This window comes from Oryx dammah, unplaced genomic scaffold (assembly GCF_014754425.2).
Source record: "Oryx dammah isolate SB20612 unplaced genomic scaffold, SCBI_Odam_1.1 HiC_scaffold_1, whole genome shotgun sequence".
Taxonomy (NCBI): Eukaryota; Metazoa; Chordata; class Mammalia; order Artiodactyla; family Bovidae; genus Oryx; species Oryx dammah.
In genome coordinates, this window is record NW_024070185.1 from 72,250,361 (window position 1) to 72,276,641 (window position 26,281).

Below are 26,281 nucleotides of genomic sequence, written 5' to 3' on the forward strand. Positions count from 1 at the left end.
TGCGTGTCAGCACCAGAGGGCCTTGCACTTCCTCATTACACGTCTCCTCATCCTCTATCCCAATTACAGCCGCATACCTCACTCCATCCTGCCAGTCAATGACACGGAGGAATTCATTCCTGGCGCGCGCGTCAGCGCGACTCCGCGACTCCACGTACCTTGCTCGCCTGGGCACGCCCCCGCCCCGCCCCGTCGCTTGTTGTGTTGTCCTCACGTGGTCGGGGCGGGTCCCGACGTCAGTGTGGGGGAGGGATTGCGCAGGCGCGGAAAAGGGGGCGGGGGACTCGGCTTGTTGTGTTGCTGCCCGAGAACCGGAGACGGTCTTTGCTGCGGGGCCGCAGCTCTTCCAGCCGCCAGACAATGTCGTCTCACTTAGTAGAACAGCCGCCGCCCCCGCACAACAACAACAATAACTGTGAGGAAGGCGAACAGTCTCTGCCACCGCCTGCCGGCCTCAACAGTGAGTGCTGGGCCAGCGGACTCGGTAAAGGGGATGGGGGAGGAGGAGCTGCTCGGGTCGCCGCCGCCAGCTCCGCGCGGGGGGCGGGAGGAGAAGACAGCCCATTGGTCAAGGCAGAGGATGCGCGGATGACTGACAGCTCCCGTCACCGGTCAGGAGGAGTCGCTTCTGTCTTCCTCCTAACCTGGCTCCGCATTCTCCTGAAATCTTGGATGGGGAACGGCTTGGGTTCGAGGTTGGGGAGGATAGTTGGGTGGGAAGTCGAGGGGGTCAAGCAGATCCCACCTGTGGTGGGCCCCAGAGAGGAGCCAATCGGGGCGTCGAGGGGTGGGCCTTGCGGCGCGGGAGGGAGGGTGGGCGGAGCGGGCAGCAAAGGGGACGTGGGCAGAGATGGGGACGTGCGGCTGGGACGCCGGGGGATGGACGCGGGCAGCGGGCCGAGAGGAGGGGGCGGCCGAGGGCGGGCGGGAGGTCAAGGGTGCTGGGAGCTTGGGCCAGGCCCGGTTGACCCCACCTCCCTAGGTCGGCCTTTCCCCTGGGCTCGGAACGTGAGCCCTCTTGTTGCGTTCTTTTGTTAGCACAGGCTGGCCAGGAAAATTATTTGGTAATTTAGTGGTTACTTGTATCACGTGAGGGTGGGGGTGAGGAGGCTATGCTACTTTTTTTTAAAAAAGATGTTTCAGAGTTGCTCAAGTAATTTTTTTTTTTTTTTTTAACGATCGTGTTGTGTGTCCTGTAAACCTGGTTATAAACAGCCTCTTGAACCGTCCAAGATTGCACAAATCTTGGCATCTGGGGCAATGGATTTTCAGAGACGGGATTAAAAACTCATTCGTTTTTAATGTGTTAAAAGTGGGCTGTTGAAAGTCAATGCCAATATCTAATTCCGACCAAATACAATTGCTTTTCCTAACATTCTGGTGCTTAGACATCTTGTTCTGAGGTTTTTCCCAGTTTCCTTTAAAGCTCGCTGAAAGTCCTGGGAAGGTTCTTGCCTAACCTTCCTGCAATTTACCTTTTGAAAGAGGTAGTTGGGACAGTTAGCATATGGCCACATAAAGTCTTTTAAAAATCAGTTGGATGCTTAAATGACATTTAAAAGCATTGCATGATCTTTGATCAGGGAGAGGTGTTCAACATGGCCCAACAATTATTTTAAAGAAGAGAGTTCCTTTCCTCACAATATTGAGATAGAATTTGAGTATTTTAAAAATGTTTTCAGTGCTTATTGTCCTTGCTCCATCTTTTGATTAAGTGATTCCTTAAATGTTGACTTTTCAGTCAAAAATTTGAAGTGTCTTATGTTCTGGAATGTAAGGTTTATGTATTATTTCCCACAGTAAATTAGGATTAATTTGTCTTTTAATGTTATTTGCCACACATATTAATATGCATTTTAAAATTTTTAATCTTTTTAAAAACATACTCTTTTAGAAGCATGTGATTTTAAAATGAGAAGAAACATTAGCAGTAGCTGTCCACTGTTCTTTACTGGTAAAGAAACAGGTCTATTTAGAATGTATAAACAACAAAGTTCTACTGTATAGTACAGGGATCTATATCCAGTCTCCTGGGATATACCATATTAGAAACAAATGTAAAAAAGAATATATATTTATGTGTGTAACTGAGCCACTTTGCTGTACAGCAGAAATCAGCACATTGTAAGTCAACTCTACTTTCAGTTTAAAAGAGAGAAACAAGTCTAGAGTCAGGTGTGTTGTCCAAGTTCACCACAGGCTAGATCCTAGAACTGAGGTTTGCTTTCACCCAATCTAGTGTTCCTTTCAGGACACTTCTCTTCAGTGGTCCACAATCCCCTGATCTTGTGTGTTTCTTATTTTTTCCCTATGTTATCCCACCTAATGTACAGAGGTGGCCTGCCTGTGGATCTCTTTGTAGTATACTGTTTCTTGATTGCACTCCAGCTTTTCTGTGATACAAATTAGCTGTTTGGTTAGTATATGTCCCTGACATCACAGAAAGCAAAGGAATTTTTCTTTGCCCTTGACCATGTAACAGAAAACTGGGCTTACACTCCATGTGATGATTTTCCTCCCTGTCCTGACAGACCCCTGAGGTCTTTGATGTCCTTGACCAATCAGGAGCTGATCCATTTGTATTAGCTGTTACAGAAGTGCAAGGATGCTCAGCCTGTGTATATAGTATCAAAATGTTGTTTCGGGACATCTGCTAGATAGAAAGTATTTTGTTGGAGCTAGGGTGAGCTACTTTGAAATGTTATTGAAAGCTTTTAGATGGTGCCACATTTCATTATGCTTCTCTTGCCTTTCACTCTTTTTTTTTTTTTTTTTTTTAAGCCTGATATACAAATCTGGACTGAACAAAACAAGAAGGGTTATTGATTCCTTCAAGTGATTTTTGGACACTGCAAAACAACTTATTCAGGCATCTAATACTACCCAGATTGCTGATAAGTTGAAGTTCTTTGTTGGGCAAAGTTGCACAAGTCTGAAAAACAGGAGATGAACTCATTGTACAGATAATCTGTAGCTTGGGATTTTATCTTTAGTTCAGGGGTCAAAGCGGAACTTTAATAGCAAATTATTGAAATTTTTGGAATAATGAAACCTTTCACTGAGTTTTTAAAAAAAGTTTATCCGTGTAGAGGGACTGTTTGCTTTCATGACAAATCAGTGGAGAAATATCTGAACTACTTCCAAAGTTAAAAGAATATTTTCCAGTTGCTACTTTTAGTTTAGAGAAAACTATCAATTTACTTAAGGATATTGGACATTTATGTCATAAAATTCAGTAGGTAAGATGAGGAAAATTACAGTAGTAATCCAGTTTTTGTTATTGTTTCATGTAGGCAGTACAGCCTTTTTTTTTTAATCTTTTAAACATCTTCAGCTATGGTGTACTTGGTTCCCCAGGACTACAAGAAGGCCTTTAAGGCTATGTATGATACATGACACTTCAGTGCCTTATAATACTGTTTTTTTTGTTGTTGTTGCTGTTTTAAAGAAAAATCTCAGTGACTGTTCTCAGCTGGATTCCAGCATCAGGTACTTGAAGTAAAAGAAAGGTTTTGAGGAAAGAAAATAAGACATAATGAAATGTGTTACCCTGGGTTAGAATGAGTTGCACATGGGATTGAAAAATTGGGGAAAGAATGAGAAAAACTTTTTCCTTCTCTCTCTTGCCACATTCTCTCACTTTCCCATTTCCCTTCTTGCAAGAGGATTGAACTGGTGGTTATAAAATTATAAAGAGTAAACACACCATGCACTCATGAATGTAATCACAATTACTGGACCAGCCTTCACAGTGAGCTGTGTTACACAGTGTAGAGGCATGCATCTCTGAATCCTCTTAGGCAGTTCTCACACTTCAACTAGAAAATAGCTCCTGTAGTGTGTATATGTGCAGCCTGACACAACAGAACCATGGTTAGTTTGTAAGTAGTCTTTTAACATAATAGAGCCTCCAATTTTTAATTTTAAAGCTTATTTATTAGGAAGAGAATTCATTGAGGTTTTTCTTTCAACTTTATGATACTTGGGCAGCACAGTGCTCATATCTTGCCAAGTTTCCTTTCCAAGAAAAAAGGGACTTGGTAACCTTAGACCAGGCAGGAATTCTGAGGCTGCAAATCAGGCATGAAGTAGGTGATGAGAAAAAGGCATATGTAGTTCATCTATTGAGAAAGACAAGTCTGCCTTTTTTCATTTTTACTCAAAAGATAAGGCTACTAAGTAAACATTTAATGGATATCTGTGTCTAACTTGCTCTTCACTGAATATTTCCATAGGTGATATTTCTGGAAGAGAATTAAGAGTTAACGGCAATCTCCTCTTTTAAGGCTTTTACTGGATATTGCCAGATTCCTTGGCAGAATGTTCACGGAAGTCCTGGTTGTAAACAAAATATGAAGAGACAGTCATTTGGGTAATTATTAACCATTGCTATGTGGATAATGGTTAAAGCATGGTATATCTTTATGATGGGATGCAATGCAAAAGAATAAGGTAAAGCAACATATATTGACGTTGAAAAACATCAAGTTGTTAGGTAAAAAACACTAGTTACAGAAAAGTAGGTGCAATACAGTTCCTTTTTTTTTTTTTGTAAAAGCAAAACACAAAAAATGAAATATTCTCTGGAAGTCTCCATATGAAGCTATTTAAAGTAGTTTCCTTTAGGAATAGGAATGGGAGGCTGGGAACAAGGGTGAATTTGTCCTTCATGTACCGTTTACATTTTCAAGGAATGCATTAATTTTGTAATAAGTGTTTTTTAAAAGATAATTAGTAGAACTATAATAGTAACTAACACGCAGCACTTTATTTTTATTATTCCTGTCATCCTCCCAAAAACTCTGTGAGGTAGATGTGTTTTGTTTTGTTTTTGCTTTTGCACTGTGTGCAGGCAACCCTTCTGTATTCTTTTAATTTTTTATTTTATGTTTGAACATAGCTGATTAACAGTGTTGTGATAGTTTCACATGGACAGCAAAGGGACTCATCCATACATACACATGTATGTGTTCTCCTCCAAACGTCCCCTCCCATCCAGGCTGCCTGTGTGTGTGTGTTTTAAATTGAGGTGTAACTGAGATACAACACTGTATGAGTTTCATTTGTACGAAATAATGATTTTATTTATTTATTCTGAATTGACCACTACAGTTTAGTGTAGTTAACGTTCATCATCACACAGTTACAAAAATTTTTTTCTTATGGTGAAAACTTCTAAGAGCGACTCTCTTTTCATTCAGATACATAATGCAGTTATTAACTATAGTCGTCATGCTGTTTATCACATGGTGATATTACCAGGACTTAGGCCAGAGGTTTCTTCTCCCTTTAAGATGATATTCACATAGTAGAGGTGGTTGCTTCCCAGCTGGCGCTAGTGTTAAAGAACCCGCCTGCCAGTGCTGGAGACAGAAGAGACGCAAGATCCCCTGGAGGAGGAAGTGGCAAACCACTCCAGTCTTCCTGCCTGGAGAATCCCATGGACAGAGGAGCCTGGGGGGCCATGACTGAGTGACTGAGCACACACACGTTAAAACCATTGCAGGTCATTTTCACCAAGCCTTTCTAGGTGTCTCCTCAAGCTCCTACACTCTGATTACTTATATACGTTTAATGCAGAAAGTGGAATTTACATATTTGTTTGGAAGTCCTTCAAAAAAAAGCAAGGTCTCCAAACCCTGATATTGTTAGAGCCTTTTTTCTCCCAATCAGCTGCTTCCAGTGAACGTTAATTATATTTTAGGGAAGCCTGGCTTTCACAGAGACCCTTCTAGAACTCCTGGTTCCTTAGTTCTACTTCTACCAGAGCAACTCTGGCCTTTTGTTTATTTGTCACATTGGGCTTCTGAACAAGAAGAACTGGTCTTATTGGTGTAAATTAGGTTTTTTCAGTCCTAGAAAAGAGTGGGAGTAGAAAACAAAACAGTTTGTTCATCATATACCTTTCTCTATCACTCTTTTCAGTTAAAATACTTTCTTGTTCAGCTGCTAAGTCATGTTCCACTTTTGCTACCTGTGGACTATAGCTCGCCAAGCTCCTCTGTCTGTCCTCCACTATCTCTCTGAGTTTGTTCAAATTGATGACATCTAACCATCTCATCCTCTGCTGCCCCCTTCTCCTTTTGCCTTCAGTCTTTCCCAGCATCAGGGTCTTTTCCAGTGAGTCAACTTGTTGCATCAGGTGGCCAAAGTGTTGGAGCTTCAGCGTCAGTCCTTCCAGTGAATATTCTGGGTTGATTGCCTTTAGGAAAGAAAATATTTTGACAGAGCTGTAAACTTAAGGATGCTTTTAGTGTATTTCTTGTGCACCCCAGATGCCCTCCAAGCATAAGCGTTTAGTTAAATGACTTCCAATGTTAGATCTTTCTTAGCTTTGCTAGTGGAATTTGTTCATCTGTTTTGAGTCCTGTCCAGTCTGTGTACATTTTTGTTTGTGGACAGAAGACCACCTCGGAGGTGTCTCACAATTGTGTTGTTTGACAATACAACGCCAAAGACTTGGTGGTGGTGATGGGATTCTGACAGCCACTGGGACTGCCTTGGAGGGAAAGGAAGGAAAAGGGAACTTCATTTATACGAAGCAAACACTGTACATTACAAATACCAACTCTTTTAACTAGTGCATAGACAAGCATCTCCTCTTTACGAGACACTTTTCCTGTGTTCCTCTATTTAGTCCTCACAGCAAGGCTGGGAGGAAGGTACTTTGTTATCTCTATTTTACAAATGAGGCAACTGAAGTCACAGTAAGTGGGAAAGTCGGATTTCCAGCCAGGGCTACCTTTTGAGCTTTTCCTTTGTAGACCGGTCATATTGCGTTCACTTCTGGGTCTGGATTAGCCATCACCTCATTTAGGGTGCAGTTTAGGGTTTGAACCTGTTATTCTGACCTACTGATAGGAGACTTTTCAGCCACAGAACTCTCTCCAACACTTCTCCTTGGAGTTTACAGGAACAGTTCCACCAACTTGTGTGATTACCTTTTCTAAAACAAAATTTGTTGTAAGGAATGGAAATTATGAGAAAAAATATACCACTCTTTCCTTTTGTTGTGAAGTTGCTTTATTGGCTATTGTTGTCAATTCTGACTAAAATTAAAGGACCTTGTAGTCAGCAAACTCATGGAGCCATATTTTCAAGACCAGTCCAAATGTCCAGGGCCCCGCCCATTTCCTGTGGCTCCACCCTCTTTTCCGTCTGCGGCAGTCGTGTTGCCCATGCGCACTCCCCCGCAGTGGCTCGGCTTCATGAAAACCCTAGGCAGTGGAACTTGTGGGAGCGAAGAAAGAAAAGCCAAGTTTGCAAGGTATGTGTAGTGCATAGAGAAAGGAGAAGGAATGGAAAGAATACGGTATAAAGGAAGGGAAGAAACTAATTTGTGTGACAGGAAAGCGTTTTTTAGAGTTTTTAGCATTCTCACCTGATTTAACAGAGCCAGCTGCATTCATTTTTATGCTCCAGACTTGCACACAAATTGACATGTTTATGATCAGCTTAAGTTGCCTCTCCAGGAGCTTCTCAGTTGTTTGTACTAATTAGGACACAGTTGCTAACTACTAAGATAAACTTTATGAAATTTCTAAGCCAGATAGAGACTATACAACTAAATAGATAAAGTCAGACTATGGAAAATACATATATGTAACTAAAATATTAAAGGTAAGTAGCCTATCTGCTAATAAAGTAGCTATTTATTTTCTAAAAAGCAACCTAAAAGTTCTCCTGCAGTGTTTATTGTACATAAGTTTTAACTAGAGAGAAAACTGGCTGAAAGACATGTTTTTAAGTTCCTCATTTTAGAGTTCCAGCTTTTTCTACATCGGTGGATTGCATAAGAACCTTCAGGAACAGAGCGGTGTAGATCTTCCGACTTTTATTGCTCTTTATTTTCTTGAGAATACTTGGACCTCTGGTTCCAGGCAAGCCAGAATTCTTATCTGAATTCACCATGGCTGCATGGTACATGCACAGTCGAGCCCGCCGTTTGCTGTGGTTGACGGCAGTTATCTGACTTGTCCAACAGGTTCCTGGGTGGAGCTCCCCATGAACAGCAGCAATGGCAATGATAATGGCAATGGGAAGAATGGGGGGCTAGAGCACGTACCCTCCTCATCCTCCATTCACAATGGCGACATGGAGAAGATTCTTTTGGACGCACAGCATGAATCCGGACAGAGCAGTTCAAGAGGCAGTTCTCATTGCGACAGGTGAGTGAGATGCATGTTCTGGTGGAGTTCCAGAAACGGGTGGGCTGCCAGGTTAATTCCCATTAGAAAAAATAAATCACTTCCAACCTCATTTGACGAAAATATAGCTCCTGATTTCTTGGCAGCATGTATTTAAATCAGACAGCCAGTTGAAAAGGACATGAGTTCCCACTTTTTCCTTAGATTAAATCAATTAGTTTCCTTCTTCAGATTGTATCATTTTCAGATATTTACCAGGCAGTGATATATATGTTTACTTAGAGAAAGAATCTTTCTCCCATTTTCCTTTTTCCTTTCACAGGTCTCTTTCTGCCTTGAATACAGTTATCTTTGTATGTATCTGTCCTTCCTTATATAGTCTGTGAGGCTTTAAAAGGCAGGGGTCTAGCTTTACTCTTGACGGTCATGGTACTGGCATATAGTAGCCACTCACTAAATGTCTGAGTTGCAGGAACTACAAGCTGATTCAAGTTATACCACTATTAGTCTGATGGAGGCACCAACCATGGACTGTAAAGAAAGTTAATTTTGAAGGCTATTGAATTTCCTTAAAGCTCAGAAGTTTTATTTCTTGTTTTCCTATATTTGGCTTGGGGAGACTAGTTCTTCTGATGAAGGACTGCTTATTGTGAGGGAGTTCAGAATACAAATACATATGAGGAGAATGGAACTGAGTTGTTAGTGTACTTCTCAGTAGAGCCTTCCCTTTTTTCCAGAGGGACTAGGAATTAAATGACATTAGCGGTATATTGAACAATTCTTAGACTGGTGACAGCTGTAGTATTAGCACTTTGGGGTATTGGATGATCTTCTGGCTAATGAGAGTTCACTGACACTGGCCATATAGAAAATGCAGACACACAGGACATGGATTAAGGAGCCACCTTGAAACGTAAACAGTGATTATCTGTAGGGGATGCAATGCTGGCCATCGGTCTTCTACAGAGTTTTTATACTTCGCAAAAATTGTGCATAGTATATGCTGTTGTTTCTTACCAGAAAAAGTAGAAAAGGAGAATCAAGAGTTAAATCATATTCAGAGTTCCTGCATGACGCGTGATCCACTGCTATTACTGAGGCCACAAAGGACTGGTGTGATGGCCTTGTGGCACGCCTCTCACCCCCAGCACCTCATCACATCGCTCACATGTCCCTGGGCCTCTGAGGAGCCAGGATGGCTCTTGTTACGAGCAGATGGCATGCCTCTGAGCAGCTTGCCGCCAGGTATAGGAGCTCCAGCAGAAGTCTGTTTTTGTGAATCACATTTATATTATGGTACATTTATGTTGTGGGACTCACTGATGGGCTTCTGAAGTTTTCTGCTGGTTATGGGCCTGCTGATAAGGCTTTTATTATATGTTCAAATATGCAGTCCTGCATCATGGGAACTGGCGAGACCTTTAACCTGCCGTTCCCTTGGTGATGTCATTGAGCAGAGAAAAGATCACCTGCCCGCCCTTCTGGTCATCTTGTGTCATTTATGTGTGTGTTTAGTCAAGAAGTCATGTCTGATCTTGTGCAACCCTGTGGACTGTAGCCCACCAGGCTCCTCTGTTCATGGGATTCTCTAGGCAAGAATACTGGAGTGGGTTGCCATCTCCTCCCCCAGGGGATGTTTCTGACCCCGGGATGGGACACATGTCTCCTGCACTGGCAGGTGGGTTCTTTACCACTGACCACCAGGGGTTGCAGTTATGTTTGTGATCTAATACAAATTCATCTTCCCATGAACATGTTCCAATTGAGTTTCTAAACATGTTAATTGATGTGTGGTAGGTGCTCTTGGACACTTTTGTGTTCTCACTGACTCATTTTCAGGCTCTGGGTTACCAGTCACCCCTCAAAGGAGGCCTCGGACTCTAGCTCAATAATGCTTTCTAGGGATATCTAACACCTGAACATTTAAAAACATTTTTACAGCTCATGTCATCAAAATTGCCAATGTGTCTATACTTGAAATTAAGAACTGTTTCTTGTAGGCAAAGTGTTTTAGGAGTGTTGGCTATTAGTTCCAAAGTTGACTTATATGTATTTTTATTTATTTTAAAACATTTATATATTTATTTTTAAATATTTATTTGGCTACATCAGGTCACTCCAGAGTGCACAGGCTCAGTAGTTGTGGTGCTCAGGTTTAGTTGCCCTACATCTTGTGGGATCTTAGTTCCCGGACCAGGGATCAAACCCATGTCCCCTGCTTTGCAAGTTGAATTCTTAACCACTTGACCACCAAGGAAGTACCTATGTATATTTTTAATTTAAAATTTATCCCATAGCTATATGATTGCCACTTGGGGAAGGAAATGGCAGCCCACTCCAGTATTCTTGCGTGGGAAATCCCATGGACAGAGGAGCCTGGGAAATCCTGTAGTCCATAGGGTCACACAGAGTCAGACATGACTTAGCGACTAAAACAAACAAACTTGATTGTCACTGCAGTGATTGTTGGAAAATAACCTCCGTGTGTTTTGCTTTCTGTTCCAGCCTCTTGTTGGAGTTTCCAACCTACACACTAGATTCACCCCGGGAGCTTTTTAAAATACTAGTGCAGAGACCCTGTCCCTAGAGATTGTCATCCTGTTGTCAAGACAGGAGAAAATTTTAAAAGCTTCCTCAGTTCCGTCCAGTCGCTCAGTCGTGTCCGACTCTTTGCGACTCCATGAATCGCAGCACGCCAGGCCTCCCTGTCTGTCACCAACTCCCAGAGTTCACCCAAACTCATGTGCATCGAGTCGGTGATGCCATCCAGCCATCTCATCCTCTGTTGTCCCCTTCTCCTCCTGCCCCCAATCCCTCCCAGCATCAGAGTCTTTTCCAGTGAGTCAACTCTTCGCATGAGGTGGCCAAAGTATTAGAGGTTCAGCCTCAGCATTAGTCCTTCCAGTGAACACCCAGAACTTATCTCCTTTAGAATGGACTGGTTGGATCTCCTTGCAGTCCAAGGGTCAAGAGTCTTCTTCAACACTACAGTTCAAAAGCATCAGTTCTTCAGCGTTCTGCTTTATTCACAGTTCAACTCTCACATCCATACATGACCACTGGAAAAACCATAGCCTTGACTAGACGGACCTTTGTTGGCAAAGTAATATCTCTGCTTTTGAATATGCTATCTAGGTTGGTCATAACTTTCCTTCTAAGGAGTAAGCGTCTTTTAATTTCATGGCTGCAGTCACCATCTGCAGTGATTTTGGAGCCCCTCAAAATAAAGTCTGACACTGTTCCCACTGTTTCCCCATCTATTTCCCATGAAGTGATGGGACCAGATGCCATGATCTTAGTTTTCTGAATGTTGAGCTTTAAGCCAATGAGCCAGTATAATAATGCACACCAGATTCTTCAGATCATCCTACCAGTGAAATGCTGAGTGTTAATCTAAGCAAGCTTACTTTGAGCTTGCCATGGTAAGATGAGTGTAGAGAACAGTGCTTCTCTGGGATTCTTGACTTGATCATTTGGCTGCCTTGTCCTCATCATCATGGCTGTGTGAGGCTGGCCCCTCACCTGATCTATGGCTGTGAATTCAGCAGTGTTAGCAGCCTAATGACAGTACATTGAGGATAAGAGTCCCTCGTTCTACTGGGTTCCTGTGCTATATAGCCTGAGATTTATATTCCAGTTTAAGACAGAAATTTTCTAAATACATTAATATGGTGGTTTGATATAGAACCAGCTTTTCCCTTTTCCTACCCTCATTGTAGAATCTCTTATGTCAGTTGTGGGACTTCCCTGGTAGCTTAGATGGTAAAGAATCTGCTCGCAGTGTGAGAGACCTGGGTTCAATCCCTGGATTGGGAAGATCCGCTGAAGAAGGGAATGGCTCCCCACTCTAGTATTCTTACATGGAGAATTCCACGGACAGAGGAGCCTGGTGGGCTAGAGTCCTCAGGGTTGCAAACAGTTGGACACAACTGAGCGACTAATACTTTTCACTTAATTTATGTCACTTATAATAGTCAAAGACTCCTAGACCTAATATCTGACGCATTTCTGGGGTTCTCACTTTCTAATCAGTCTCACCAGCATCTCTACATATTACCATCGTACACATGCTCTTGGCAGCTCTAATCAGTTCAGTTCAGTCGCTCAGTAGTGTCCAACTCTTGGCGACCCCATGAATCACAGCAGTCCAGGCCTCCCTGTCCATCACCAACTCCCAGAGTTCACCCAAACTCATGTCCATCAAGTCGGTGATCCTATCCAACCATCTTATCCTCTGTCGTCCCCTTCTCCTCCTGCCTCCAATCCCTCCCAGCATCAGGGTCTTTTCCAATGAGTCAACTCTTTGCATGAGGTGGCCAAAGTATTGGAGTTTCAGCCTCAGCATCAGTCCTTCCAATGAACACTCAGTACTGATCTCCTTTAGGATGGACTGGTTGGATCTCCTTGCATTCCAAGGGACTCTCAAGAGTCTTCTCCAACACCACAGTTCAAAAGCATCGATTCTTGGGTGCTCAGCTTTCTTCACAGTCCAACTCTCACATCCATACATGACCACTGGAAAAACCATAGCCTTGACTAGACGGACCTTTGTTGGCAAACTAATGTCTCTGCTTTTTAACATGCTATCCAGGTTGGTCATAACTTTCCTTCCAAAGAGTAAGCGTCTTTTAATTTCATAATAGTCATTATCAATTCCTTTGAGCAAGTTAAGCCTGGAGCATCCTTCATGCCCACTTGAGTTTACATGTGGGGAGGTGGGTTGTATAGTGAAAGATGTAGTGACTCGCTATGGTTATACAAGGAGTCATCGATAGAGCTAAGAATAGCACTTAACAGGTTGAACTCTTGATCATGTATCTTTGTCTAAAAGTTTATAATTCTTGCAATACATCTTGTACTTGTTAAAGGTTATCACTTGGTATAAGCTTTTATAATTCACTCTGAAATATCTCAGTTAATATTTCTAAAAATAAGTAAAATAGTGGTTCTCAAACTTTTTGGTCTCACTACTCCTTTACACTCGTGAAAACTATTAGGGACTCCAAAGATCTTTTATTTATGTGGATTATATGTTTTGATATTTACTGTAGTAGAAAGTAAAACTGAGAGCATTAAAAATGTATTCATTCAGTCAATAATAACAAACCTACCATACCAAACAACAAACATTACCATAAGTAATTGGAAAAGACTCTGATGCTGGGAGGGATTGGGGGCAGGAGGAGAAGGGGACGACAGAGGATGAGATGGCTGGATGGCATCACCGACTCGGTGGATGTGAGTTTGAGTGAACTCCAGGTGTTGGTGATGGACAGGGAGGCCTGGCATGCTGCGATTCATGGGGTCGCAAAGAGTTGGACACGACTGAGCGACTGAACTGAACTGAACTTTTTTAAACAGAAAGTAACTGTTTTCCATAACCAAGAAATTTGTAAGAATAGTGGTGGTGTTTTATATTTATGCACATCTCTTTAATATCTGACATAATAGAAAACAGCTGGATTCTCATGTGCTTTTGCATTCTCTCTGTCATGGTATTATACATAATGCAGCCTTTGGAAAATTGCACTGGACTCTTATGAGCAAATGAGCATGAGAGAGGCAAATAAATCCTAATGGTATTGTAAAAACAGTTTTAACCTTGCAGACCTTCTGGAAGAGTCTTTAAGAGCTGCTTTCACACTTTACTGGTGAATTATTTAATGATGAGAGAGCGTTGAGAAAAAGAAGCCCAAACTGGAGTTTCTGAATTTGAAGATCCTTTTACCATTATTGGGAAAAGAAGTGAAAATAAGAAAATGTGACAGGCTTCTGTCTTTAGGTAATATTTCCATCGCATATTTATCATTGCGAAGGAATTTAACACCACTAAAAAATTCTAGATCATTTGGACAGTAAGAGTGCTCAGTTTTAATTTTTATTACACAGCATTATGGTATACTTTCTGATTTGCTGCTTTTTCAAGGCCATACTATTGTAACTTTTAATTTTCTAATATCCAATAGAGGCTAATTTATTTGACAAATTGAAAGAAAACTAACGGCTCAGTGTCTTTTTCTTCCAGCCCTTCCCCACAAGAAGATGGGCAGATCATGTTTGATGTGGAAATGCACACCAGCAAGGACCATAGCTCTCAGGTGTGTGTGTATGTTTGTTTAATTTTGTGATTTACAATAATTAGGAAAATGCAAAACTCTAAATAAGTCTGTTTCGCTAAAATATAGTAAAGAATATGAGTAAAGACTTTAAAAAATAGTTTGAAGCTGTTTTAACTTACTGAGGTTCTAATGTTGAAATTTACTTATGCCTATGGTCATGAATGTGCTCCTTTACAACCAAGAATTTGGGATCTTGTCACCTAAAAGAATTAGGAAATTCTTTTGTCTGTATCATTCCGATATTCTAGGCTACTGTCTCGAGTTTATAAATGTTTGAAAACTGAGACTGATGACTTATTTAAGGTCACAGAATAAATGAAAGTTGTTGTAGAACCAGGTGTGAAGCTTTTTTTGCACCTAGAATCAAGTCAATGACTGTTGGCGATGATTTTCAGCAGCAAGAGATAAAACTCACCTAAATTACACACGCCAAGTTCCTTAAGGTGAAGAAGTTAAATATTGTTTCACTAGGAGTTGACACTGTTGGAAATATAGATGGATATAGTACTGAAAGCTTACAAAGGTTTTTATTATAAACCTTGTGATAAATAAGTATTGATGTTAATGATGTAGAATGTTCATAACCAGCCCTTGACTTTATTGACATGTCAGATCACCTCCCAGTGTCAGAGTGCAAATTCTTGAGAACAGGAAGCATTGTTTTTTTTCTCCCACGTTAAGGTACTTGAACAATGTCTGTTGAATGAATGTTTCAGTGAATGCTAACAAAAACTGTTTTGTGGGGTTCTCACTCTGCAGTGTCCTGACTCCCTTTGCACTGGAAATATTTTGCATGTTACCTGGGATCCACTCAGTGTTCTTTCTGTTTGAGAAGCTGCACACTTTCTCCCTTTGTTGACTGTGCTTCATTTGTGCTGTTTTCTGAAACCTAGAAAATCTATGGGACTGACTACTAACGATTTTACAATGAGCTTTATGTTGTAGAGATGCTTGTAGCGGCAAGGCACTTATGTAGGGAGCTGGCTGCCTGTGATTGTGGAATTGCTCGCCTCTGTCCATGAGTTTTGTTGTGTGCAATTAGCTATAGCTAACAAGGAGGAGACTATATGAAGCTTCCATGGGGGGAGGGGGTGGAAAAAGTGTACTAAGGAATCCCAGGATGGAGAATTGAAATTGTTTGCTTCAATCTTTTCCTGAATTAGCTGTCTCCATCCATATAGCCTTTTGTACAGACAAGTCGAAAGTCCAGAGTTAGTGTTTCCCTAAAAACATTTTGAGGAACATTTGCTCAACGGGAGGTTCCATAAGGTAGTTTTGAAGTCAGATATCTGGGAAATACACTGCAGTCCCCAGGTTCACTCACCTTCCCTCTCCAGTGGTACCAGGGCATAAGAAACACATTAAAGGCTCTGGAAATTCCTGCAGTAAAGAAGTCTGTTGATTTCCACCAAGTGCAGGTATTCCTCGGTATTCTCAGGGGACTGGTCCCAGGACCACCACCACCCTACCCCCAAGACCACAGTCCACGGATGATCAAGTCCCTTATGTAAACTGGTAGTGCAGTCAGCTTCCATATTCAAGGATGTGTGACCCACCGATACTGAGAGCTGACTGCTTCCCAAACTTATTTGACCTTAGACCTCCCTCCCCCCCACACACACCTTTTCCCCCTAGTAATCTACCTGGTAACTAACAACCACAGAGAAGAACAGTCCTGGCTCATGGGGTGGCAGGTTTACAATTAGGCTCACCTGGGAATTGTATTTTAAGTGGAGTTGTGGAGCTGACTGCATCCATCCTAGAATTCCAAAGGAATTTGTGAAATTCAGGAGAGAAAAGAGTTTGGTCTCCTGTCAGATTGTGATAGGATCGCTATTGTGATCCCTATTCAGAAACAAGTACCTAAAAGAACACTGGTTATCATCAAGCACTGTGTAAGTGATGCTAACAATCAGATCAGTCTATTTAAGCCAGGCTGTGTTTTTCGAAAAGCAGTCTAACTCCTGTAGAAAAACATTATATCCTTCAGAGTAGGACTCTTAGTAAGGGAGAAATCAATAGGTGTAATTTACTTACACTTTCAAAAAGCTTTTTATATTGCTTGTTTTTAAATGAAGAAGCGATCATTTAATTACTTTAGGGTTTAGAAGGATGAATTTTCTTTCATAAATGGGAAAGAAGCTTAGGGTTAGGAAACAGTACAGTTAACAAAGGCCTATTACTGGCTCTTATTAAATATTTTTATATCATCCACATGAAGAATATATGACTTTCTTAGCCTTTTTAGGAAGACAAAGGAAAGGTGCTCATTTATTAGAATTTTTTAAAAATTTTAATTGTAGGCTAATTGCTTTACAATATTCTCATGGTTTTTGCCATACATTCACATGAATCAGCCATGGGTGTACATGTGTTCTCCATCCTGACCCTCCCTCCCACCTTCCTCCCCATCCCATCCCTCAGGGTCATCCCAGTGCACCAGCCCTGAGCACCCTGCCTCATGCATCGAACCTGGACTGGCGATCTATTTCACATATGATAATAGACATGTTTCAATGCTGTTTTCTCAAATCATCCCACCCTTGCCTTCTCCCACGGAGTCCAACAGTCTGTTCTTACATCTGTGTCTCTTTTGCTGTCTCGCATATAGGATCATCGTTACCATCTTTCTAAATTCCATATGTATGCATTAATATACTATATTGGTGTTTTTCTCTCTGACTTACTTCACTCTGTATAATAGGCTCCAGTTTCATCCACCTCATTAGAACTGATTCAAATGCATTCTTTTTAATAGCTGAGTAATATTCCATTGTGTATATGTACCACAGCTTTCTTATCCATTCATCTGCTGATGGGTATCTAGGTTGCTTCCATGTCCTGGCTATTGTAAACAGTGCTGCAATGAATATTCGGGTACACGTGTCTCTTTCAGTTCTGGTTTCCTAGGTGTGTGTGGCCAGCAGTGGAATTACTGGGTCATATGGCAGTTCTATTTCCAGTTTTTTTAAGGAGTCTCCATACTCATTTATTAGAATATTTTTTAAAGTTTTTCCCACATTATTTTCAGTTCAGTGAAAGAGGTGACAGTATCCCCATGAAAAACACGGACAAACGAAGCTTTGTCTTAATTAAGTTACTTACCTAAGATCCCCAAGGAAGTAAGTGATAGACTAGGGCTGAAACCCCGGCTGTCTGGGCCTGTGGCCCCTGTTGTACTAAAGTAAGCTGATGAATGGGATTGATTTTAGGAGTGCTCACAAGGTCATGAGAATGAACTGAGACATGTCAGGGGTTGTTCATGGTACAGGGAAGCCTAAGATGTAATGCGTTTAGGAGAAAGATTGTTCAAACTAGACTTTTAGAATGCTGGTCCCCATGAATCTCACATTTGTAGCAGAAAACAGACCACAGATTGTCTCTCAGAGGCAATTCTCAATGTGTTTCTGGGACCAAAGAGGCCAGCATGGGTTGGAAGATGATACAAACTGAAAATGCCTTCCTTTTCTCTCCTATAAAACTGTGGTTTATCTGTACCATGGTATGGAATTTAATATCCATGTTTAGAGACCTCAGAGAACTTGGGGTGGGCCAGAGAAGGAAAATGTAAGCAGTTAGAAAGTGAGGGACTTCCACATGATGACACACTGAAACGATCAGAATCTTCTATAATAATAGACATAGATGTGGGGAGAAGGGTATTGATTTGTATAAAGGCATGACTCTCACTTCATTAGATGAAGCATATTTTTACAGTATTCTAAAATTCTAAAAATCAGAAGGCAATTTAAAGCCTAAAACTGGTAAATTTAAGGTTAATAAAAGTAAGCGAAGGGTAGTGAATGAGGAAAGGTTACAGCCCTTATTCTTAAGGTCAGCTTTCTAAACTGATTAGGGTTTTGATTTTTTTTTTTTCCCTAAATCATAGTCTGAAGATCATCATCTCTAAAAATTAGCATAAAATCTTATATTTTCATTCTTTTGGAAAGTATTTCACAAATTTAAATCTAAATCTTTGAGTGGTTTTAAAAGAGGTGATTGAGACCAAGGTTGGAAACTGAAGTGACCCACAGTATGTTGAATGAGACATTGTGACAGGCTGATCTCTAAGTAAATTGCAGCAGTTGATCACTTTTGATTTAGTGTTTTAAAATTTACTCCAGAGAGCCAACTCAGGGTTCCCAGTAATCTCAAAACCCAGTGGGAACAAGCTTAATCCTAAAGGCTACATTGTGTCATTCAGTGGAATTTGTCAAGCTCAGCAGAACTAAGAATGATAGTACCAGAGTAGCAAAAATCCACAGGGATTTAATTTCCTTTTGACAGCAAAAGGGGCCATCTATACCTAGAGATTCTCTGAAGTTACCTTCCTGGGGCAGCTGTTTCATAGAGAATTTCCATAACTACCTACTGAAAAGAATGAAAGTTTGGGTCAAAAAGTTAACTCTGTCCAAACAAAAGAACATCAAAATAATTCTTAGCTTCGAGATCCTTTGGTTTCAGGTCATTTGAGACCCTTTGGTTTCGGGTCATAGCTTCATATTCCTGAAAACTGAATAAATAAATCTGTGTCATTTTTCAGAAATTGGTCATCCCTGTGGATTCTGTTGGAAGAGAAGCTATTGGAAATTTTGTGTTCTTATGCCGAAAGTTTAGGTTCTCATTAGCAAGAAAAAAATTTGATATGAAAGATGTCAAATTCTTAGTATTAAATACATTACTTTTTAAAACTTTTGGCTTATGTAGTTTGTGTTCAGTTGTTCAGTCATGTCTGACTCTTTGTGACCCCGTGGACTGTAGCCTGCCAGGCTTCTCTGTCCATGGAGTTTTCCAGGCCAGGATACTGGAGTAGGTTGTCATTTCCTTCCCCAGGGGATCTTCCCGACCTAGAGATTGAACCAGTGTCTCCTGTGCCCTCTCATTGGCAGGCAGATTCTTTACCAGTAGTGCCACCAGTTTTGAATAAACTTTGGGAAATATTTGGATAGCAATTTGTCTAAAAACTATAATCTTCCAGGGAATAAAACAAAACCTAATCCCTAAGAGTGGGGGCTCTAGAGACGGTTTGCCTGGGTTTGAATATGGCCCTGCTACTCATATAGTCTTAAGCAGTTATTTATGTCTCAGTTTCCTCATCTGTAAAATGGAATAGTAATAGTTCCTTTTTTTAAATAAGGTTTTAAGTAAAGGTTAATACACGGAAAGTGCTTAGATCAATACTTGTCTCTTGTTAAATGCTTAATAAATACTATTTATTTTAAATTACTTGTTAATAATTATTTGAATTGTTTCTGCAGCACAGCACCTCTCCTTTTTTTCTTTCATATTTGTTAGCATATACTTTTTGATATGATCCCTTTAGTTTTTAATTGTGAAAATTTTTGAATGCATAGAAAAGTAAATAGAGCCTATTATGATGGCCATCCATACATCAGATTCAGCAATTATCAATGCTTTGCACACTTAACATGTCCTAACATACAGTTTTTTCAGATTCATATTCTTTTTCTTAAATTGAGATATAATTCAAGTTTCAGGTTCATTTTATGTTTATATAGCCACAGTGAAACTCACTCAAGGTTTTTATTTTTTTTAAGATATTAAATACTCTGATCTTAGATTATTTTATCAGCCTTTTTAGAAACATGGCATGTTGCTTACATAAAAATTACTGATGGCCAAGTTTATGATTCTTGTATATTTTCTGTCCATATTTGTCTTCTGTAGTAGGAAGGCTCTATCTTCCTTTTCTCCCTTTTTAAAGTGTGCATTCTCCTCTACAGTCAGAAGAAGAAGTTGCAGAAGGAGAGAAAGAAGTGGATGCTCTGAAGAAAAGCGTAGACTGGGTGTCCGACTGGTCCAGTAGACCTGAAAACATTCCACCCAAGTAAGTCGGTACATGTCGCTTTCCAGAGGACGCAGTGCAGTGGTGTGGGCCCGCCAGTGCCCGAGACGCATTTATCAGACGTGTGTCTGACACCCCTCTCCGTTTCTTCCCCCAGGGAGTTCCACTTCAGGCACCCTAAGCGTTCCGTTTCCCTAAGCATGAGGAAGAGTGGAGCCATGAAGAAAGGGGGGATCTTCTCCGCAGAGTTTCTCAAGGTGTTCATTCCATCTCTCTTCCTCTCCCATGTTTTGGCTTTGGGGCTAGGGTAAGTACTGGTTAATGGCTGAAGTTTTTTCCATTCGTTTTTTGCCCAGATTTTGTTTTCAGGATGTAAGGAATACATGTGAAACCAGTTTGTGTTGTTTTGCTTTTCATATGTTAGCACAAGTGGAGTGAACTTAAAAGAATGAGTCGATATGATACACTATTGATACACACATTCCCCCCACCCTTCCCCCACTCTCCGAAAGTAGAGCATTTCTAGGAAACCTTCCGTAGCTGAAATGGTATAAGGTGAAGCAGCAGTCAGCTGAGGACATGTCTTGCTAGCAGGTGCAAGATAAAGCTCAGATGTTCACAGACTCGGTTCAAATCTCTGGAGGTTGGGTGCTGAGATGCTGAGTGTGGTCCCTGGGAAGGAGCTTGGCAGGGCAGTTCTCACTGCTTGGGGTGCCCTGTCTCCCTAACAGCTCTCTTCAAAACCAGCCCTAAGTGGTATTTTCACTTTTTGCCTTTTTTTTTTTTTTTTGATACAAGTGAAACTCCTCTTCAGATTTCTTTCAGTGAACAAAAACAGGTACTAATGTAGGTCTAACTTACGTAGTGAAGTGACGTAAACCAAACTTTTGAAAAGTGGGGTACACCTGTCCCAACAAGGATTTGTAATGGTAGAGTTTTTTTCCTCATTTAAACAAGTTGTTTCTATGATTTAATCCCTGAAATGATCATTTTTTTAAGTGAACTCTCCTGTATTTGATTTTTCCTTTTGGGTTTTGTTGCTGTTGTCTATAAATTACTCAGGATCAGCTGAGTTTGAAAGTAGATGAACCTTTAGTGTGTAAAGCTGGAGTTGGTGTGACTATTTCTTTTTCCCGGGTGGGAAAGCACGCTTCTATTGAATAGTCCTTGAGTGAAACTGGAAAATTGGTTGACACTATTACTACGATTCTTCTCTCCTTATAGTCTTTTTTTAAAATTCTTCTAAAAGTGACCCCACATTTACCTGTAATTCATTCATTTTTCTGGCATGTCTTTTAAATTCTTTTTTTTTTTTTAATTTGAACAGTTGAGGAAATATATTTTTTAAATACTGGGTTGGCCAGAAAGTTTGTTCTTAACATAACATTTTGTGAACAAAACCCAAACAAACTTTCTGGCCAACCCTGTATTTTAGGAGTTAGGCACTTGCTGTTACTTATATTCAGGATGTATCTGGCCTTCTCTTTGAGCATGCCCAGTGGGTCATTTTCTGTGTAGAATGCACAGAAGATATAGCGTCTTTTAACTTCCCTATACGGAGCTCAGCCTATGGGAGAGATGTTCACAGTCGTGAACTTGGAAACACACCTGACTGTCTCACATACCTCTTCTGTCTTTCTGGGTGCCTGCTTCCATGAGGGTGAGGACAGCCTCAGCACACAGCAAAACAAGGAGTGTGTGAAAGTTGTGTGTGGTTGGGGCAGGCTCAGAGCCCAGACTCACCACCCCCTGACCCTGCCCCAGGGTTGACTGCACAGCAGTTCATTTGCCCTCAGGAGGTTGGCTGGCTTTTGTACCTTGAATTATCTTCCTTTTACGAATCTTTGGACTGTTTCTTTTGTTGGTGTAACTACTGACATAATCAGATGGAGGAAAAAAGGATTTTGAAAAGTATTATTGGGGGACATCCCTGGGGGTCCAGTGTGTAGAACTGTAAGCTTCCAGTGCAGGGATCCAGGTTCGGCCCACAGTTGGGAAACTAGATCTCCCACATGCATGCCACAACTAATAAGTCAGCATGCCACAAGGAAGATCCCACGAGTTGCAACTGAGTCCCAGCACAGTTAAATGTAGAAAAAATTACAGTCTTTTTACATTGGGGTGCGGGCTGGTTCTGTGTTTTTCCGTAACTTAACTTCCCTTCTGCTTCTGTTCTATAAGGGTAAAACCCTTGCTTGGCATGGGAAAGTGATGTAAGGCCCTTAAGAGTTAAACTGGTATACTGCCAGGGAAGGAGAGGGGTGAGATGAATGAAGAGAGTGGCATGGAAACATACATCACCATATGTAAAATCAGTAGCCAGTGGGAATTGGCTGTATGATGCAGGGAGCTCAAACCCAGTGCTCTGTGACAGCCTAGATGGGGTGGCCGTGGGAGGGGGAGGTTCAAGAAGCAGGGAACATGTGTATACCAATGGCTGATTCATGTTGATGTATGACAGAAACCAACACAATATTGTAAAGCAATTAACCTGCAATTAGAAGTAAATAAATTTAATGAGAAGGAAAGAATCATGAAACAATTTTTAAAAAAAGAATTAAACTGTTAGAACATTTTAAAGCATGGGCAGCTTTGTAGTTAGGTATATTGCTGTATTTCTTAGCTTAAATATTGGTAGAATTTTTGTCCACCACAGCAGACCACCTCAAAGGAGGTTGGCTCTGCTTGTCTCTTCAGAAACATCTGTTCTCTCTGCCTTGACTGTGTCTAATCACTGCCCTGTGCTGTGATTACTCCAGTCCTGCCCCACGAGTAAACATAATCACATAAAACCAGTTTAGCTGGCTGGTGACTAGCTTCAGGTAAGTCAGTGATGATTTGAGGGTGTCAGGGAACCGTGCACGTAGACCTTTAGAAAAGCCCTTTTTCGCAAACGGCTGAAGACGTTCCTTTGTACACTGCAGTCTGTGGACAAGTTGGTATAGAGCTGTTGAAACAGATGAAACACGACACACTCTGTTTCCCTTTCAGCATCTACATTGGAAAACGACTGAGCACGCCTTCTGCCAGCACCTACTAAGGGAGGAGAAGAGTCCCTGGGCCAGCGTGTGACTTGTGAAGTGGTGTCTTGTCACAGTAGTTTATTTGAACTTGAGACCATTGTAAGCATGACCCAACCTACACCCTCTTTTTACGTATCCAAGTTCCAGTAATTCTCAAATCCAGTATTTTATTCCAACTCTGTTGAGGCATTTTACTAATACCCTCATTCCCTTTTTGGCCTGTAAAACACTTTAGAATTTCCTAATAAGAGTTTACTGTCGTTTAGAAATTTGCAAGGGCTTCTTTTCCGCAAACGCCACCAGCAGATTGTAATTTTGTCAAGAATGCCATTGTCTTCTCTCAGTACCACCAGACCTAGACCTGCACCATTCGTGGTATAAATCTTACTCTTACAAGATAACCCACCTGTCTCTTCAAATGAGACCAGGTTGCAAATGATATGAAAGCTTTGTTGTTTTGGTTTCAAGACAAAGGCAAGCTTCCCTAAGCTTGAATTTATAGTTATGAAAAAAGAAAACAAAAACAAATAAAACAGACAAAATCTAACACAAGGAAAAAAAATATCCTGGGCAATAAAAAGTTATTTTAAACCAGCTTTGGAGCCACTCTTTGTCTAAGCCTCTTAATGGCGCCTTTTTAATTTGTCGGAGGCAGGCTACGTAAATGATAGGTATAAAGTACAAGAACTAGAATACATTAGCAGATTTTAATACTAGTAGGTTATAATGCTGTCTTTTCTATAGTGTAGAATCTTTATTTCTGGTAAGGGATGTCTCAGCCTAGAAATCTATGAAATTGCTTTGGGGGTTTGTGTGTGTGTGTGTGTGTGTTTGGTATTTTTATGTTTATTAGCTGCATGTGAATTTTTCACGACTTGGAATTTTCTTTCCTTTTTTATTTTTTCCTAAGAGGCTTTGGAATGAGCTCCAATTTGTGGTATAAATACAGGCTTCTTGTTTTAGGAAGCATCACTTACACTCTGAAGCCTTTCAGCTCTGAAGACAGTTGTCTCAGAGTTATTTCAAGCTCTTGGGAAACTTGGAAAACCAGCCCTGGGTTGTGGGAACAGTTGACAGAGTTTTGAAGAGAAGCCCTCGGTTTTCCTCTGCTCACTCCCTTTCTCATGTTTGCCATACAACCTGCCTGAGCCGATTCCTGTGATTCCACAGGCGCTGGCCACTTCCTCCTCCCGTAACCATCTTTCCAGTTCCACTCCGCAAGCCCCAGAATACTCAACAACTTTCTCTCATGGTACACTTTTGTGTTCGCTTCTCAAATGTGAAGCTTTAGGACCAAATTGTTAGAAAGCATCAGTTACCATTTATCTCAAGGAGGTTGATTGGCTCTCTCAGCATGACTCTGAAGGGATGCTGTTATATGTGTCATATATAAATAATTACTGTTTATGGTATAGACATTGAATATTTAGAGAACCATAGGGAAAACCAGGTCGACTTGAATAAAAGCACTCTGAACCACCAGGTTTGCTAGTTTGCAGAAACTATCTGTCTTCTCTCTCACATCAAGTTTTGTAAAGTTGATGTGTTATAGTGGAAAATAACATATAGCTTAAACAAAAAAAAATTAGTTTCTGACCTCTTTATTCAAGAATACATCTGGATATCTTTAAGGAAAATGGTATATCCAGGTAGTCTTCTGAATTCTTTGACTTATTCTTTCTAGTTTTTGTTGTCGCAACAATTTTGGCCATCTTTTTATTATGCCTTGTTTCTGTGTCTTATTCACAAATCTAATAACACCTGATTTGCCTTCTATAACCTATTTATTTCAAGTCTTCATTTTTCTTTGGGAAGAAAGTAATCTGCTGGCTCGTTGGACTTCGAAAAGCCTTGAATAAAATTGGAAAGGCTGGTAAACTTAAGCAAACTAAAGAGCTAAACTGTTCTGATAACACAGTTTGTATTACATTGAGTATCATGGGAGGGAAAAGTAAAATTAGAGAAAAGCAAGTTTATAGAGACAACACAGGACTCTTTTTTGAAATTCAGTAGTGATCCTATAAGGAGTGTGATTGAGTACTTTTGTGGGGTTTTTTTTGTTTGTTTGTTTTCCAACATTGAAAATAAATGTAGTTCTGCCCCTTTTCTTCAAATGGCTGTGAAATTTTGGACTATTAGAACATGAATACACGATCACAGTAGAACTTAATCATAAGATGAAATCATGCAGTATTTATCAATAACCTTAACGTGTGGGATAAATGTTTATGCTCCTCCCCAGATTTGTTTTGACTGGAGCCAGATTGGGTGATTGGAAAGAATTGGACAGTGAACAGTTGACATGTTTTAAGATCAACGTTTAAAAAGCTTTATGCCTGTTCACAATTTGGGGACAAAAAGGCAGGCTTCCTTTTCCTATGTTTGATGAAAACTGGCGTAAGATATTTGTAAATATAATCAAGAGCAAAACTGCACAAACTTGCACATGGACAAGTGCAGCAAGTTATGCTGATTGCAGTAAAAACATTGACTATTCTAAACAATGAAAACTGAAGATTTAGCCAGTCAGATGAATCTTCAAGTGAACCAGTTGTTGAAATTATCAGACTTAACTGAGCCAAAGTGATTATGCATTCCTCATCTATTTAGTTAGCACTTTGTATCATTATATACAGTTTACAATCCATGTATAACTTGTAGCAACAAACATTTTGTGCTATTAAAGCTATCACAAAACTCTTTCTGTCAGTATATGATTTTATGTCCCGTGTGTTGCCTGGGAGTTGAGGGGAATACCCGTCTACATACACATTTTCCACTGAATTGCTCAGATCCTAGAGGACATGCCAGTGTGCCCAGCGTATAGGAGTGGATGATGCCCCTGCCCTCCTGGTACTGCTACTCTGGGGTTGGGGAGACAGCCATCACATGATGTAATCATTTATCATGTATGAGGTACGATGGGGTTATATGTTTAGAGCAGGGCTCCCCAACCTCTGGGATCTCATGCCTGATGATGATCTGAGGTGGAGCTGATGTCTTAATAAGAGAAAGTGCACAATGAATGTATTGCACTTGAATCATCCCGAAACCATCCCCCCTCCCACCCCTGGCCCTAGGACAAACTGTCTTTCACGAAACCAATCCCTGGTGCCAAAAAGGTTGGGGACTGCTGGTTTAGAGCATTTGTTCTGCCACAAAGCATCAAGGCATTGCTCACAGAGG

General features: G+C 40.8%; 1 protein-coding gene across 3 annotated transcripts; it reads left to right on the plus strand.

Annotated features, from left to right (window-relative positions):
* The first annotated feature begins 241 nt into the window (after positions 1 to 241).
* On the plus strand, positions 242 to 25,797 carry BNIP3L (BCL2 interacting protein 3 like). Of its 3 annotated transcripts, XM_040243439.1 has the most exons (7): positions 1,741 to 5,530; positions 7,072 to 7,267; positions 7,985 to 8,168; positions 14,173 to 14,245; positions 20,011 to 20,114; positions 20,230 to 20,379; positions 23,064 to 25,797. In XM_040243439.1, the coding sequence occupies exons 3-7, from the start codon at positions 8,005 to 8,007 to the stop codon at positions 23,110 to 23,112; spliced, it is 540 nt and encodes a 179-aa protein (XP_040099373.1). In that variant the 5' UTR covers positions 1,741 to 5,530; positions 7,072 to 7,267; positions 7,985 to 8,004; the 3' UTR covers positions 23,113 to 25,797. The 3 variants fall into 3 exon arrangements, with proteins under 3 accessions (XP_040099364.1, XP_040099357.1, XP_040099373.1); XM_040243430.1 differs by lacking the exons at positions 1,741 to 5,530; positions 7,072 to 7,267 and adding an exon at positions 242 to 460; XM_040243423.1 differs by lacking the exons at positions 1,741 to 5,530; positions 7,072 to 7,267 and adding an exon at positions 252 to 484.
* The last annotated feature ends 484 nt before the right edge of the window (positions 25,798 to 26,281 follow it).